Source organism: Copadichromis virginalis, linkage group LG10, assembly GCF_057382275.1.
Source record: "Copadichromis virginalis isolate Kocher_CV1m ecotype Utaka linkage group LG10, C_Virginalis_male_GT1.1, whole genome shotgun sequence".
NCBI lineage: Eukaryota > Metazoa > Chordata > Actinopteri > Cichliformes > Cichlidae > Copadichromis > Copadichromis virginalis.
In genome coordinates, this window is record NC_140627.1 from 15034901 (window position 1) to 15052548 (window position 17648).

The following is a 17648-nucleotide window of genomic DNA, read 5'->3' on the forward strand; positions in this document are numbered from 1 at the left end:
TCTTTTTTGAATTAGAAAACTTCCTCGGGTTTTTGTTTCCCTGTTCAAACTGTTTCAAAACATGTTGCTAGCATCAGTTTCAAAATAAGTATACATTTTTAGTTTTGATGACTGAGAGCCAACATATGATTGCAGGTCACACAGTGAGTTTCGCTTGTGTAATGATGACAGCATGTCTTCATATCTTACAGCCACTTTTAGCACTTGTTTGTAATTTAAGACAATGAACTTGGCAGTAGTACAGTAGTGCATTGTATTTCCTTGCTGGAGTCAAAGACCTGTCTTTTAAGCCATGGGATGTAAATGGACGGCAGCACAGTGGTTAGCACTGTTGCCGCACAGCAAGAAGGTCCTGAGTTCAATTCCACCATCTTTCTGTGTGGAGCTTGCGTGGGTTCCCTCCAGGTACTCTGGCTTCCTCCTACCGTCCAAAAGACATGCAGTTTGTGGGGATAGGTTAATTGATCGATCCAAATTGCCTATAGGTGTGAATGTGGGTGCAAATGGTTGTCTGTCTCTGCGACAGACTGGCGACCTGTCCAGGGTGTACCCTGCCTCTCACCCTATGACAGTTGGGATAGGCTCCAGCACCCCCTGTGACCCTGAAAAGGATAAGCGAATGGATGGATGGATTTAAATGGACCACTGCTTACATATATATTTACTAATTTCAAGTAGATGTGGTACATAATACTGCGTTTTAACCCAAAGTTGGAGGCGTAGCATCATTCTCCAGTGATACAAGGTAATCAGCATTATTAACTTAATTAATCAAATCTTACTCTTTAACAAATAAAAATCAGCATGTAGATGATGGACAAGAACCTCAGCTCATTTGACTGACAAGTTCTACATGCATAATGTTAAAATGAATACAGTTCTCTCTCTCTCACTCATGCCCTACCAAAAAACCCTGCAAGTCATTATTGAGCAATAATTAAATCAGAATTTACAACAAAAGCTCAGTCTTGTGCTGTCGATTCATCTTGAGTAACAATAACACATTGTAAATGCAGAAAACAGAAACAGGAGAATAGAAATTTCCCCTTCCCGATAGTACTGCATAGGTTTGTTAATAACCACATCATTGTGAAGAAGACCTGCAATTAATTTTAACTCCCTTAATAAATGAAAGATGCCATTCAAAATAATAAAAAAGACTTTATGTGCAGTTGTAGATCAAATGCTTTTTGAAAAAATTTAAAAACACACACATACATAGAAGTGCGTCGTCTGTGAAATCAGCTGTTTGGTCATCTTAATGATTCTTTTTGTCCTCATTCACATCAGTTTTCAGTTGTTCTGCTAAGTTTTTAATTAATTTGTTTCAAGGCCACTGTGTGCATTTAAGAAAATGAAACAAAGTGTGAAACGCAGAGAGAAAAAGAAAGTGGGAGAGAGATAGAAAGAGGGATGGGTGTTCTTTTGATTTCTAAATGAAGAAAACTTCCTCAGCCTTTAAAAGCTCAGTGGCTCACCATCTACCCACATTACAAACCCCAGCAGCAGTCTGAATTTGAGGGATAAAATAGTGGCATAATGGGGACTCTGCGATGTTTCTGTTCTCCTTGAACCTTGATGAGGTCTACACCATGCTGCTACTTCTGGACTTCTTCTTCTTAAAAAAAAAGAGCAGTTCACTGTCAGCGGCGGTGCACATATCTTCACGCACAACGATGTGCAATTTGACGCCTTGTTGCCAAAGAACTCATCAGAAGTGTCCCAGTTGAGCCGCAGTGAACATAACCCATTTTATACACTTAAAATAGTCCCCGCGAGGAGTAGCATGACATGGTCAGACAGTCCCAGCAGAGTTCGCTGAAGCGAGCTTGAGTGTTTTGTCCACAGGGACATGTCATCTGTGGCTTGCCAGGGAACTTAAAAGGCGGGTTGGGGTGCTTAATATGACTACGTATGTTAACAGTGACTGCAACTGAGGACATGAGGTGAGTCATTTCACAAAAGTAGGCAGCGGCTTCCAGTAGGATGTATACAAAGGTCACGACAATAGGAATGAACCCCAAAGGAAGAATGGACTTTGTTTGTGCTTCCAGTCAAGGGAATAAAATTGTAAAAGGCAGGAAAGGGAGAAACGGCAGCAGCAGTGCATAACCACGAAGCAAATAACCTCACCTTTAAAATTAAAGTCACTTGTCAACATGAAAAATAGTGTGGAATGGCGGAGTGTAAGCTCTGGTGCAGGTTTTCAGTCCTAATAGTTTGCAAGTAGTCCTGCTTACACTTGTTGGATATTAAATGTTTTTCCTTTCGTGTTTAATTCTCACTCTCGTCTATTTGGGGCTTTGCCAAAATTTTGAGGAAAGCCTTGTCGATTTGAACAATGTTTGGGAGCGTCCAGCTTAGGATCGCTAATGAGTGGCACACCAGCAGTGAGGTTGAAGGGGTCAAAGACGCAGCTGCTGAAACAAGAAAAGTCAGATCTCTAACAGCACCGAGTGCCTCAGGAGGAGATGAAAAAACAAAACTTTAAGCCCTTCGTTTACTGATGTTTGGTGATTTCACATACTGGTTCGAACATTAAGTTTATTATCAGCTGAGATCCTCATCGGTGTCTAGTTCAGCAGTGGAAAAGGAACACTTAAACATTCAAATTAACAGATAAAAGAATTTAATCTGTTAATTTTGTAGCTTTTAACCAGCAAGAAAAGGGCTGGTGATCATATTAATAGTAATAATATTATTGTTGATCTCTTTTTATTAATTATCAGCACTGTGCCACTTAGCGGAGGGAAGAGAGAGAGAGAGCATAGCCCAATTATAAATTAGTAATATTTCTTCTGGGTTTTATGGAGGAAAGAGAATTGATATCAGAATTCATGTATAAAGTCATGCGTCATAAAATATTAAATAATGTATATATACATAGCCTTGGGCGCAGCAACCCATCATCTCATCCACATTCTGTGCTGCCATTTCTGAATTACATCTGCTGATAATTATATTTGAGGGGCTTATTACATGTCTAGATTCATCTGCACAACATAATCCTTGAGTTGACCAAGGACCCCTTCATGTAAAATTATTAAAACCCGAATATATAAAACCGTTACTCACTGAAGAGGAGCACAGTTGTTCTTCTGTGTGGTTAAAAAATGAGGTAGCGTGTGGTTTAAATCAGGGGTGACTCAGACTGGTTTAGTATAATTTGTGGAGACCATCTGGCTACGTCGGTGCCACCAGCTAAAGTAGAGTTTCTCACAGACCACGAGAACAAATGGTATCACGTTACAGGATGTAATAACAGCAGTGTAAAAGCCCATTACTGACAGAGACTTTCCATATGAATTTTGTCAGTTACATGTTCCCAGTGGCCTTGTGGAGTTGTTTAAATGGGAAGGGGGCGGGACTTGGGAGGGACTTTAGAGGTGGTTGCATGTAACACTAGAGTTATTGTGTCTGTTCCTGGCCCTCACAGCACCTGTCCCAAAAGGCAAATTAATCCCACAACCAAAACATATCCCTCTCTCTCTTGCTGTGCACAGACATGACACATCTGTCTCAGCCATTATCCGTGGCGTGACATGTTGCTGGGATACATCACATGACACCTTCACATGGAGGATATAGTTACTGCAGCATTTGGTCTCACATCTTATGCATGATGCTTCTTTCATCCCCCCCCCCCCCCCCCCCCCCCACACACACACACACACACACACCAGCTATCTCCTCATATGACCTCACTCAAAACACTTTCTTCATAGAAAAATGTTGTTGAGAGTTGTTCATGACACGGCACTTGAAGACGGAACAAGGGGGGGAGAAATAAGACCTTGAAATTGCTTTGGTATCATGAAGTGAATAGCACTCTTTTTCTTTCTTTGGAAAGTGTGCATTTCACTATCTTGTGGAAAGAAAAAAAAAGACCCAGAGCAAAACCAGTGCGTGACTATATCCATGTGGTGCAGTGCTCAGTGCTCAGGTGGTGGCTGCCCTGATGAGACATGGCTGTTGGCTGTTCTCAGTCCAGTGAAACAGCATCATCAGTGGCCAATCACAAGGTCCTGCACACGACCCTGAAGATCAAAACCACAGGGACTGAGCGTGTCTGTAAAGCCGCTTTTCACGCTTACTTACATAAATGTAACAGATGTACAAAAGTGTAGAAATGTTGCCTTTTTTTTTTTTCACCCAGCAATATGTTGTCTTTTCTTGCCTCAGACATTCTTGGCTGATAATATTTTCAAGTTCCTATTTCTCTTCTGTACCGCTGGAGACAAATCTACTCCACCATCTCCTTTGATATACTGCCTGCTGAAAAGAAAAATAGGAGTGAGAAATAAGTAATAGATTCTTTCCTGGGGACGAATACATAGCTCGTGAGTGGGAACACATAAAGAACTTCACATTAATTGGAACTCTTTGAACTTTACATTTTGAAGGCAGTAGGCTATTTGTTTTATTTATTTTATTTATTCTTTTTTTTTTTTTGCAAATAGAAAATTGGTACTTTTCAGCTCTAAATAAAAAGACTTGCATATTATGTATATTTTAGGTTAGATAAGCATGTATTATATGGATAAATAAATGACTAGTCTCAATGTGAAGGTGCACAAACAACTAACAAACCAGTCATTATTGCCATATATTCCCTTTCAAATATCATCCTCACTGCCCCATACCTGCAGCTAAGGTGTTTTGGATGTTTAGGTAAAGTAGGATCGAGGCAAGAAGGCAGGGAAAAGACTTCGGAGATGGTTGTGTGCATAACTGTGGAAGCAGGGAAAAGCTGAGTAGAAGGAATAGACTATACGGACTGTCTCTGCACCTATTTCAACCTGCTCAGTGAGCCATGTGCTCAGTCCTGTAAACTGCAGTGCTGCTTTATTACTTTGTCAGTCTCCTTAAGTGGCTTTTGCACTGTGGAAAAAAATAGGGAGACATGTCTGACAGAGGATGTCCAACAGAGAGTGTAGAGATTACTGGAGACACTGCACCGGGAAAAAAAAAAGGGAAATTATATTTTGCTGTTTTGTGAGCACCGTATCTTCAGCCTTGCCAAGTTTTTTTTCTTCTTCTTAATGTGCTATAAGCGTTGTATCAATCCGAGCAACCAGAATCACGCGGCACTCCTGCGGAGGGCTTTAATCTCACTTTACTGTGCCCATAGTTAAAACTGTTCTGTCATCTTCTCATCCCCCTAAGGAGTCCTGAGGGAGCGGAGACAATTTATTTCTCATACCAAATCCCAGTTCAGTTCTTTTAATAAAATTCAAGCAAGTAATAAAAGACATCTCAAACACACCACTCTTAAGCTACCTTTCAGAAAAGGGAGGGTTTGGATGGCTACGGTCGCTGTCTGAATTGCAGGAGAATAATGATGATACAGGGAGATAATTTCACTCCAGCACTTTCCTGGAAACTCAAATCAAAATAAAACATATTTTTCATTCCTTTGTGTGATTTCCGTAACGATTAAACATCACAGTTTTGCAGTGAGTGAGTGAAAATTTGGGAATTTGGGAATCCAGTTAGACAGTGCCACCTCTTGGCAAAAATAGGCACACTTTTCTTCATGCGGTCCGTACAACTGCCAGAATTATGCTCACTGTACAATTTATCCATGCAAAACCAACTGACTCAGTGTATTTGTGAAGGAAAGAACATAGAAGGGAAAAGGTTTCACCATAAAAACAACCACGACACACAAAAAACATTCACACGTTCTACTGGGACAAAGGTGTGGATGTATATATGTTTAATATTTATATAATATTTCTATATATTAAGCTTTTATGTATTTAATAACAACAATGCAAGGACTAAGATCTACACTCAACTTAAAGATAGGAACTAAACTACTGCAGTGAAACATCATTTTGCTGCAGAAATGATTGCCTTGTCTACTTTACCCTGCAATACACTGGCGTCCCATTCAGTTTGTACCCTTTCTCTCCTCCTGCAGGAGGGCTGCAATAGACGCCAGCCCTCCTGCAGCCCTGGATTTTTTTCTGTCCATCCATCCATTCATTTTTTTTGAGCAGTAAAGTTGTGTATTGGCTACTACTGTTGTCTTACAGCAGGCAAGTCCTGGGTTCAAATCCATCATCCCACCAGGGCCAGTTTGCGTGCTTTCCCTGTGTCTGTGATGAATGGTTCCTTTTCATTTCAAACTGAAATACGAGCTGTTTATAAATACCAGATCTATTTATTCATTACAGCGTAACAAATGTTAAAGAGGAACATGTGAAAGTTTATCGATCCCTCCTTGCCCACTGTTGATGCATCAGCCTGTGTGAGGTTTGTCGTGAGACTGTATCTTTTCGTCTCCGTGTGCACAAAGCATGGCATGAGAAAAATCTTAGCGCTTGAAGAATGACCTTTCTTTATGATCAAAGGGCAGTTGGCAGGTTTCATGTTGGTTTTAGCGGCTGCTCAGAGTTGGTGTACTATTTCAAGGGTGCATGCTGGTCATGGATTTATTGATGGTGCTCAAAACTCTGTCATTAGTTAAGTCTTTGGAAAAAGTGGCTTTAGATTTCCACTAACTTACAACTTTTGAGCTTCAGCATGAGGCAAGCCACACTGCATTTGTAGTTGAAAAAGCTTCCATTTTTATTTTGTGAGTCTCCGTGTAATACCTAAACCATTATGTGAATCGTTAGATTTTAAATTAGGAAAAAAGAGTAGTATAGATAAAAATTCTGCGCCAGTACTCGTGTGCAGCGTGGTGGAAATCCCAAAGCCAGTGACACTGCTGATTTTGACAGACAAGGACATGATGAGCTATGTCAGCTCTGCACCAGTGAAGCGGGGTTGAGCACAGATGCCAGTGACAGGAGCTGGGCAGGCAATCAAGTAACATTCATTATTGGTACAAGAAAGAACCATAATGATTCTGCTCTTTTCAAACTCACTGCTGACTTAGATATTGCTGCAATAAGTAGCTATTGTTTCTCTATAATAAATTGCAGATTTTAACAGAGCAGTGACAGGATTCACTGGAGCATGAACTTGGCATTAATATCCCCATCAAAGTCTTCAATACATCTGATGCACAGCAAATTAATCTGAGATTGATCCTGATTTCTATCAAAGCTTTAATTTTTTTCATTATAATGTTACTGTCTGTGTAGTAGAAGAAAGTCTAACCAACATCATCCTGTCATTCTCAGGGGAAAGCAGACACAAAAGAAAGAAAGATTTTTTAAAAAAAAGGCTTCAGGTGTGCAATCAGGTCATCATTAAGCAGAGAAATTAGTGGTTAAACCACTGTTGTGCAAATGGCCTAAACTCTCACTGTGACTTGATGAAAATATTTAAAAGAGATGGAAAAGCATAAAGGTATGCTTCTACTCAGAGACTTTTAGGATTAAGCTGAACTCTAGTGTTCAGTCCATATTAGTAAAGAAAGGCATTGCACGCTCACATTTGAAAACACAGAGCTCATCATAATGATTTGATTGGACAACAAACATCCCAGTGTTTTGTTCTAATTTCCCCTGGCATCAGTTGCTTTAACTCTGATCCTCTGGGGATGCTACCCTGTAGAAATCGGGGATCAATCCACTTCATAGCAGGGTTAAGCCCGGGTTGGTGGTGGGGATATTTGAAGTTCTGAGTGTGAAGTAGCAGTAAGCTGTGGGCCAACAGAGCTGTAAGCCTTGAGCTAACAGGCGTCTCAACCAACAGCTAAATATAGAGTGAAAAGTCCTGATGATGCTGCGATGTCTTCATCCAGTATTTGATTGCAGACATGAAAGCAGGGTGGTACTTCTCCCAATTGTATTTAAAAACCAATGAGCATCCTGGACAGCAGTACTCAATGTGATTGCTACAAAACAGTTGTGAGATGGGCCTTTATTAGTTTAAATACCTCATTTTTTATTATCTTTATTTCTATTACAAACAGCCTTATTTATTTAGACAAAAAAGAAACTGCCTCGAAGCTTCCTATAAGACGAGGTAGCCCTTACAGAGCTGCACTGGCTCGGAAAATAAGTTAGTGTGTTTAAAATAACAGCTGCGGTGCACTGAATTGCTGAGGTAACGCAGTTAAGGTCCTATTCAGACTGCCATGACTCCGGTGCATGCGTTGGCAAGATGATATTTATGGATCTTGACATTATTAATATTATTTAAATGGCTTAAGAGATTTATAAAATGATGCATTGCCCTTTCGAACAAATAATAATTGACTGTTTAATCATTTCACCTGCAGAGCAATCATTCAAAATAATATTACCGCTGTTATGTACAGTGTCATTAGAGGACCACGAATAAATTGTTGCCCTGGGGTCTTTTGGGAGGTAAATGGAGTCATAATTTTTTTATTAAATTAATTGATCGAACACATTTTTCTTTAGACAGGGTCTTTAGTGATTTTTTTGTTGGTGTATCATTCTTTACTAAAAAAGAACATCTTGTCCCTCATTATAGCCCACAGGGTTTTCTTGATGTCATCAGCTGCTATGAAAAATACAAAACATTTGATCATCACAGAGATTCAAACTTCAGACATATTGATCTGTCCAGGTAGAAAGCAGAAACAATAGTGGCTTTATTTCACTTGCTTTGATGGAAATGAATGTGCGGGTGCACTTGAGAGGCAATAACAGAACAACATGCAAAAAGGAAAGTTTTTATTTGTTTTTTTAAGGTAGTAGCCACAGACCATCCCCCTCTCTTTATCCATCCTGGGTGATTTTTCTCTAGTTTTGCTTTTTCTGTCAATACTGTGAGCATGAGAGCGGCATTCTTGTTGCACAGATAGCCTCACTCCTCCAGGATATGTGCCATCACAAAAAGGTTTGCTGTTTCTCCTAGTGCAGTGTCAAGAGTGTGGAGGATACAAGAGACGGGCCACTACATGAGGAGAGGACAAAAATCCAGGACAGATCCATTTTTTATGTCCTGTAACGTGCGGTGGAGATGAAGCCAGCCGCGGAGGTGTGCAGGTGTATAGCGAATGAGCAACAGCTTCTGACTTTCCAAAAAGTACTCATTTATTTACAATATCAAAAATAAAAGTGCTACCTCTACCACACATTACTAAAGAGCACACTAGTCCGCGTACACACGGGAACATCCATTACAGGAGGAGTGCGAAGAAGAACAAAAAGGGGGTGACACCAGTCGTGAGACAGGAGGCGCCGCCATGTGGTGATACACTGCATTACGATAGTAACTGTTACAGTCCTTTTATGCAAAATCTTAGAAATGAACGAGGGTGTACTTTCCTTTTTACCAATTTTTACCTTTTTACTAGTTTTGAGACGGAATATTGACAGAGAGGGTTTTATTTTGGAGGAAAAGCGGAAGAGGAAGAGGGACAGCCTCTTTGAAACTTCCACCAATAGCGTACTTGCTTGGTAAAATATGAAAATGGCGGCTCTCTGTAGTGAGTTTGGGGATCTGTTACAAATCAAAAAACAGCTAATATCGGTGATATCGCTTTGCAAAGAAAGAGGACTTTTACACAGCGCAAAGTGGTGAGACTCCCAGTGAATAATGTGCCATTAGCTGGCTGTCTTTTTGCTCTTTACAGTAAGCGTTGACGTCTAGTTACGTGTTAGCTGCGTTAGCACTGATAAAAAAAATCAGTCTCTGTATTAGCTAGCTGTTTATTGCCGTTAACTTTGCTGTCAGTGTCACCTTAAACATAAGCAGACCGTATATGTAGATTTACTAGTTGTGTTGACAAAGTCCACTATGTGTAACGTCAGTGTTGCCTGTGCCTGAGGTATAACTTGGTTCAGGTCGTCTCTCTAGTCAGTTGTTTTTGATCAGTAAATTAAAACTGGGGAGTTTAGATGAATGGAAATAAACGAACTGATGTCAGATGAGGAAGAAATCTAATGCTAAATGTTGCACTTAGGTGTTAATATTAAAATTGCGGTTGTTCCTTTACATTTTAGGGCTTCTGAATTGGCATTTGCTTTGGATCCTCTGCCAAAGGATGAACTGCCACCAACATCCCCTTTAACAGAGGTTTGTAAAACTGTCATGATTGAGGACCCTTCTGGGTTTCAGTTGTTACTGATGTTTCTTTTTCTTATTTCTTCGTTCTTTCACATGCAGTACAGTTTGTTCCAGTTCTTCATTCGTGTCTGTGAAACGGTGCAAAATTGTCACTTGTAAACACGTGTTTTATAGCTCCATTATTACTACATTACATTGGAATCTGATATGTTACCTGTGGCATGACTCCCGTCTTGTGGAGGACAACCCTTAATGCTTTATGGCTCAGGTCTAGTTTTATGTTTGGACTCCTCCAGAAATACTAGTGCAAGTGAACTGCAGATCCAGAGTGCTTAAGGTTTTGCACAAACCGGTCCGATGTCGTGCAAACCTCCCTGGAGTATTATTTTCATAGAAAAATCGACACCCTGGTTGTGCAAGAAAATTGAACTCTAGGCTCATCAGTGAGTTTTAATGCCACTGGAGTATAATCGAGATTTTAACTGGGTGTTAAAAGGTTAGTACATTTACTAAAATGGATCGAAATAGCAATTAGTAATTAAAGTGCCGTATTTGTTGTATTTTCATCAATGACACTTGCGTGTTTGTGTATACACTTGAAGGTGTAGAATCTCCAAATAAACCCCAGTGCCAGTGTCTATTGTGATAAAGGAAGAAGTCACTCAGTGGCATTGTGGGAACTCTGATGTTTTACTGTTTAGTTAACAGGTGTGTAGAACAGGAATTGGCTATATCAAGATTTGTCTGCGCACACAATCTTTTCAAAATGTGTTTGTCTTTAATTTTGATCGTTTAGGATATGTGGATATGGGTGTGGTGATAATTTTCATACTATACTATAATATGAATAAATAATGATCTGGAATTTATCTAAAGTTTGATAAGAATTAAAAGACAATAAAGACAGACAGATTTTCTGGCAGGTGGCAGAATATTATTTTTCACATGTGTATATTGCCCCCTGTTGACAGTTCTTGCAATGTAGATATTAAGATGATCTTGTAATAACTTAATGATGTTATTCAAATGGCTCTTATTTGTCATCATGCAGGAAGATGCACAAGACCTGGATGCACTTACACTGGCCAAATCATACTTTGACCTGAAAGAATATGATCGTGCTGCTTACTTTCTGAAAGGCTGTCGCAGTCAGAAAGCTTATTTCCTCTATATGTATTCTCGCTATCTGGTAAGATTCTGTAGATGTCGAGCATGCCCACGTCCTTTTGATCCTTCCTTTTTATTTCATAGGAAGCCCGATTTTACTTTGATCGTTGCATTTGTAACACATTTTGTCATTGTCCTTCTGTTTTTTCTTTTTTCAGTCGGGCGAGAAAAAGAAGGATGATGAGACTGTGGACAGCCTGGGTGAGGAATTCTTCTTTTAGACCCATAAAAGATAAAAATGAGGAATTGTATTAGTCTTTATAGCTTATTTATATATTTTCTGTGTTTTAGGCCCTCTGGAGAAGGGTCAGGTGCGCAATGAAGCTTTGCGCGAGCTAAGGGTCGAGCTCAGTAAGAAGCATACTGCAGGAGAGTTGGACGGCTTCACCCTCTATCTGTAAGATTGCTAAGATAAGATAAGATAAGATAACCTTTATTAGTCCCACACGTGGGAAATTTGTTTTGTCACAGCAGGAAGTGGACAGTGCAAAAGTTATGACGCAAAAATTAGAATACAATAAGAATAAATACAGTACACAGCTGTACAGAATAGAATAAAATAATATACTATATACAGTAGAATAAAATAGAATAAAAATATACAATAAGATAAAAATAGAATACGAATGCTATATACAACTGAGTAAAAATACAACGATGCCAGAAAAGATTATTGCACTTAGTGTTATTGCACATGTGTGGATGTGTGTGTTTGTTCAGTTAAAGTCTTTGTTGTGGAGTCTGACAGCAGTGGGGAGGAAAGACCTGCGAAATCTCTCCGTCCCACACCGTGGGTGCCGCAGTCTCCCACTGAAGGAGCTGCTCAGTGCTGTCAGAGTCTCCTGCATGGGGTGGGAGACGTTGTCCAACAGGGATGACAGCTTAGCCGCCATTCTCCTGTCACTCACCACCTCCACTGGGTCCAGAGGGCATCCTAGAACAGAGCTGGCCCTTCGGATCACCCTGTTCAGTCTCTTCCTGTCCCCAGCAGAGATGCTGCCGCCCCAGCAGACCACACCATAAAAGATAGCAGAAGCCACCACAGAGTCATAGAAGGTCTTCAGGAGTGGGCCCTCCACCCCAAACGACCTGAGTCTCCGCAGCAGGTACAGCCTGCTCTGCCCTTTCCTGTAGAGGGCGTCTGAGTTATGAGTCCAGTCCAGTCTGTTGTTCAGATGAACACCAAGGTACCTGTAGCTGTCCACAGCCTCAATGTCCATACCCTGGATGTTCAGTGGTTGCAGTGGAGAATGCTTGTGCCTGCGGAAGTCTACCACCAGCTCCTTGGTTTTACTGGCGTTGATCTGGAGGTAGTTCAGCTGGCACCAGTCCACAAAGTCTTGGGTCAGTCCTCTGTACTCCTTGTCGTCCCCATCAGTGATGAGGCCGACTATTGCAGAGTCATCAGAGAACTTCTGCAGAAAACACTGGGTGGAATTGTGGGAGAAGTCTGCAGTGTAGATGGTGAAGAGGAACGGAGCCAGAACCGTTCCCTGTGGGGCCCCCGTACTGCAGACGACCCTGTCCGACACACAGCCCTGAGTCCTCACATACTGTGGTCGGTCGGTGAGGTAGTCCAAAATCCAGGTAGTGAGGTGATGGTCCACTCCAGAGTTCTCCAGCTTGTCCTTCAGAACCGAGGGAAGAATGGTGTTGAAGGCACTGGAGAAATCAAAGAACATGATTCTCACAGTGCTTCCAGCGGTCTCCAGGTGAGCGAGGGAACGATGTAGGAGGTGAATGACGGCATCATCCGCTCCAATGCCAGGCTGGTAGGCAAACTGAAGTGGGTCCAGTGATGAGCTTGTTAGGCGCCGAAGCTGAGCCAGGACCAACCGCTCCAGGGTCTTCATCAGGTGGGATGTCAGAGCCACCGGCCTGTAGCTGTTGAGGTCCTTGGGGCGTGAAGTCTTTGGCACTGGTACAACACAGGAGGTTTTCCAGAGCTGTGGGACTCTTCCCAACCTCAGGCTCAGGTTGAAGAGGTGCTCCATCACCCCACACAGTTGGTCCGCGCAGGACCTGACGACCCTCGAGCTGATGCCATCTGGGCCCGCTGCCTTCTTGCCATTAATCCTCCTCAGTTCCCTCCTAACCTGGGTGGTTGAGAGAGACAGGCTGGAGCCTTGTGTTGAGTGTGTATTGGATGCTGTTGTTGGGGGTGGGGAGGAGTGAGCAGGGTGAATAGAGGAGGTGTGAAGTGTCTGAGGTGGAACAGCAGCAGTGGGGGTGGGTGAGTCTGCAGCCGATGTTGGAGACTGTCTCATGGTTGAATCAAATCTGTTGAAGAAATGATTCAGTTCATTTGCCCACCTCACATCCCTCCCAGGCAGAGAGTTCTGCTGTTTGTGGCCTGAGATGGTTCTGAGGCCTCTCCAGACTTCACCAACGTTGTTTTGCTGAAGCTGGTTCTCCATCTTCTGCCTGTAGCTGTCCTTCCCATTCCTTATCAGTCCCCTCAACTCTCTCTGCACCCTTTTCAACTCCTCTTTGTCTTTGGATTTGAAGGCCCTCCTCTTCTGCTTGAGGACAGCTTTAATTTCTGGGGTAATCCAAGGTTTGTTGTTGGAGAAACACCGTACAGTCCTGGTAGGTACGGTGTTATCCACACAGAAATTAATATAGTCAGTAATGCATGTAGTAAGGCTCCTCCATAGTGAAACACATTACTGCCATTATGCAGACGTATACAGTGGATTACTTACAGATGATATCATGTTTGTGTCTGTGTGAACACACAGGTATGGGGTGGTTCTAAGAAAGCTGGATCTTCCGAAAGAGGCCGTGGACGTGTTTGTTGAGGGAATACATGCACTTCCACTGCACTGGGGCGCATGGCTGGAGCTCAGTAACCTTGTCACCAATATTGAAATGGTAACAAGCCTTATGTTCTGACACACAGAAACTGTGGAAACTGATAGCATTTATTTCCATAAGCTAACTCACCAAATCCACAGCAACAGTTTCAATTAAAAAATCACTCCTTTTTTAAAAATAATTTTAAAATACAGGGTCCACATATTCAGTAAATGTTCAGAAATATTTCACCTTGAAGTGACTCTGTCTGCTTCTACCGCTTCCCCTCAGCTGAAGTCACTGTCTCTGCCAGACTGCTGGATTAAAGACTTCTTCATGGCCCACATGTACACAGAGCTGCAGATGATCAAAGAAGCATTGCAAAAATACCAGAACCTAATAGAGGCTGGCTTTTCGAAAAGTACCTACATCATCTCACAGATTGCTGTGGCCTACCACAATATCAGAGGTTTGTTTTTTTCTCTACTTTTTCAGTGGAAATTTTGAATTTCTGATGAATGGCATGTAAGCGGGCCTAGTCTTACAGCACGCTGTCTCCCCTTCTTTCAGATATTGATCAAGCTTTGGCTCTGTTCAATGAGCTGAGGGAGCAGGATCCGTATCGTATCGACAACATGGACACATTCTCAAATCTGCTTTATGTCAAAGTAAGTGTATGCCAATTGCAATGTGAGATCTGAAGAACATTAGTCAGTAATCAGTATGACTGATGTGGTTTGCACAAAGACATGGGGGCCAGTTTCTGTATTATTTCAGTGAGGGGTCAAAGGAAAAAAAATTGTAGAAAATAGGAAAGTCAGTATCATAACTGAAATTTTGTAGTGTTGCTGATTGTAATCATGTTTCCACAGAGCATGAAGCCAGAGTTGAGCTATTTGGCCCACAACCTGGTGGAGATTGACAAGTACAGAGTGGAGACGTGCTGCGTTATCGGTAAGCATTGAACTAATGAGATTAGAGGTCACCGGCTGCAAGAGGACATTACTTATGCTAGTTTTAAAACAAATGGATCGTTCATTATGTACATGTAATCCATAATATATGTTGTAAAAGAAAACTAGTGTTTCCTGTACTGCAGTAAGTCGTGTGTCTGATCTACAGGTAACTATTACAGCTTACGCTCTCAGCATGAGAAAGCAGCTCTCTACTTCCAGCGGGCCCTCAAACTGAACCCTCGCTGTCTCGGTGCCTGGACACTCATGGGACACGAGTACATGGAAATGAAAAACACTTCAGCTGCCATTCAAGCCTACAGGTCAGTCTGGATATCTCATAGTCGCGCTCAGCATCTGCATCATCAGGATGTATTTATTATCAGGTGACACAGGTCTGGAGGTTTAAACGGATTTATGATTTTAGTCTCGTGTCCTTTTTCTTCCTCAGACATGCCATTGAAGTGAATAAGCGAGACTACCGTGCCTGGTATGGTCTTGGTCAGACATACGAGATCCTCAAGATGCCCTTTTACTGTTTGTACTATTATCGAAAGGCTCACCAGCTCAGGTTTGGACTTAAGCTAAGCAGATGATATTTCATGCTGCTGTTATAAAGAATGGACGGTTTTTGGAAGAAAACTTATACATATATATAAACACTTGTTGGTTTTTTTTCTCAGGCCGAATGACTCTCGCATGTTGGTCGCACTGGGTGAAAGCTACGAAAAACTGTCACAGCAAGCCGAAGCCAAGAAGGTGCACATCTACCCATTGCCAGTAATTAACAGTAGTTTCTGTAGTCAGTTCCAAAGCTTTTTTCTTGATTCTAACTTGTGTCATGGATTTATTTTTGTGAAGTGTTACTGGAGAGCATATTCTGTCGGAGATGTAGAGAAAATGGCTCTGCTCAAACTGGCAAAGTAAGTGTTTATCACTATATTGAGCTGAACAACAGTGCTCTGAAGAAACGAGGCTCTGATCTGCTGCTCGATATTTATTTTCCTTTTTTATATATTTATTTTTCTGGTTGTTTGTTATTTTTGTCAGGCTCCACGAACAGCTGAATGAGTCTGACGATGCTGCCCAGTGTTACATGCTTTACATTCAAGACATTTTCTCTTGTGGGGTAAGCACTTTAAATTAAGCTCTGACACTCATATTCTCAGGGTCTAGGATTGCGATGATTTGCTCTTTCAAGTGAGATCACGATGCTTCAGCTTGCTATTATTATGTATTATTATTAATTTGTTTCATGTGATAGAGCCTGACTGGCAAGCAAAGATGACTTGGTAAACTGTAATCCAGGTTTTGTCTCCCAGCGTCACTGAAGGGGCTTTAGATCCAGTCTATTAATGCGTGTGGATTTGGAATCGGCAATCATTAATGGGTTTCATTTTATCTACTACAAACAAAAATGGGCCAGCATGTTTCTTTTCCTGGGGACCAGACAGAGTTTTAGACGGTAAACAAAGGCCAGATCTTGAAAAAGGCATTTCACTTTTTTAAATTGTCTGGTTTACAGTGAAAAGGTTCATTAAATAAAATAATCCCTTTAAATGCTATATCAACTTTAGCCTACATCCACACAGTGTCTGTCTGATTATCACTGCTGCGCAGGCAACTGATTTAACACAATGTTTTATGTTGTAAATATTGACTCCAGACAACTGTTCAGCCGTCATCAAAATCCAGCATTACCCTTACAATACATGATCATAAATATGAAGGAAATCCAATTATGCTGTTATCTAGGTGATCTCTATAAACCGATTCTTTAATATAGAGAAACTGTTGACAGTGTTTTGAACATTTGGACAGGCTTCAGTTGCATGCAAGTGAAGCCTGTGTAGAGGAACGTGTCACATGACTAACATAACTTAGCTATTGTTCTGCAACAATTTAGCTTTTAATACTTTGTGTGTATTAATAAATAATGTCCAGAGCAATGAAAATCTTGACCCAAGTATTGGTTAAATTATTAGAAGGCCTCCAAAATTAGCTGTTGCCCCCCCCCAGGGCCAAAGCCAGCAGATTGAGTTATCTCTGCAAGCAAAAACAGACTTAAATACCAATGAAATACAGAAATGCATCATTGCATCAGTTCATTTTCTGCTGTTTTACTCGTGTGTTAATTAGCCAAATGGGAACAATTAAGAGGATGACATCGGTGGCTGGAGGTTCCAGCCCTCTGGCTCTGTTTTTCCCACTTGTGCTCCAGGTCATGTGTTGCATTAATATAAAGGAATATAGTTCTAACCAAACTAAGTCTTGTCAGGAACAACTGGAGCATGCTGAGGTGAGCACAGCCCTGCGGTACCTGGGCCAGTACTATTTCAAGAACAAGCTCTATGATGAGGCATCCCTTTGCGCTCAGCGCTGTTGTGACTACAATGACGTAAGTGTTCCTGTACGATTTGAGCATCTTGTTTTAGTTGCTGTTGTGTGGTCGGTACTGATCGGTCATGCCTCGTCTTGCAGGCACGTGAGGAAGGAAAGGCTCTGTTGCGGCAGATCTCACAGGTCAGAGATCAAATCGAGACACCTTCAGCAGACCTGTTTGCACCACTCTCAAACAACAACACTCCAGTCAGGAGGGTGTCTCCCCTGAATCTCATCTCATTTACACCCTGACACCAACTCTCTTCTTCATTGGCTTAAAAAAATATGGACAATTTACCTATCTTGTGACATGAAACTGCTCTGAAGGTTATCTTGACGAGGGCTGCGTTGGAATTTACATAATAAACTGCATTTGTTTTTGTAAAACTAGCAATCCTGACCATTTTT

At 41.4% G+C, this 17648-nt stretch overlaps 1 protein-coding gene across 1 annotated transcript; it reads left to right on the top strand.

Moving 5' to 3' along the window:
- Positions 1-9133: 9133 nt before the first annotated feature.
- Positions 9134-17630, top strand: cdc23 (CDC23 (cell division cycle 23, yeast, homolog)). The gene is made up of 16 exons (XM_085470100.1): positions 9134-9452; positions 9879-9951; positions 10994-11131; positions 11268-11310; positions 11401-11506; positions 13851-13983; positions 14197-14374; positions 14476-14573; positions 14778-14859; positions 15028-15181; positions 15310-15429; positions 15542-15617; positions 15720-15781; positions 15909-15987; positions 17137-17256; positions 17340-17630. Exons 1-16 carry the CDS (start codon positions 9340-9342, stop codon positions 17490-17492), a joined length of 1728 nt encoding a protein of 575 aa, XP_085326226.1. The 5' UTR covers positions 9134-9339; the 3' UTR covers positions 17493-17630.
- Positions 17631-17648: the final 18 nt, after the last annotated feature.

Excerpts from the sequence above, each read along its gene's own strand:
- cdc23 (XM_085470100.1), top strand. The coding sequence starts at position 9,340 with ATGAAAATGGCGGCTCTCTGTAGTGAGTTTGGGGATCTGTTACAAATC. Across the intron at positions 14,375-14,475 it reads GGCCTACCACAATATCAGAG|ATATTGATCAAGCTTTGGCT; the intron begins GTTTGTTTTTTT and ends CCCTTCTTTCAG. Across the intron at positions 15,618-15,719 it reads AGCAAGCCGAAGCCAAGAAG|TGTTACTGGAGAGCATATTC; the intron begins GTGCACATCTAC and ends ATTTTTGTGAAG.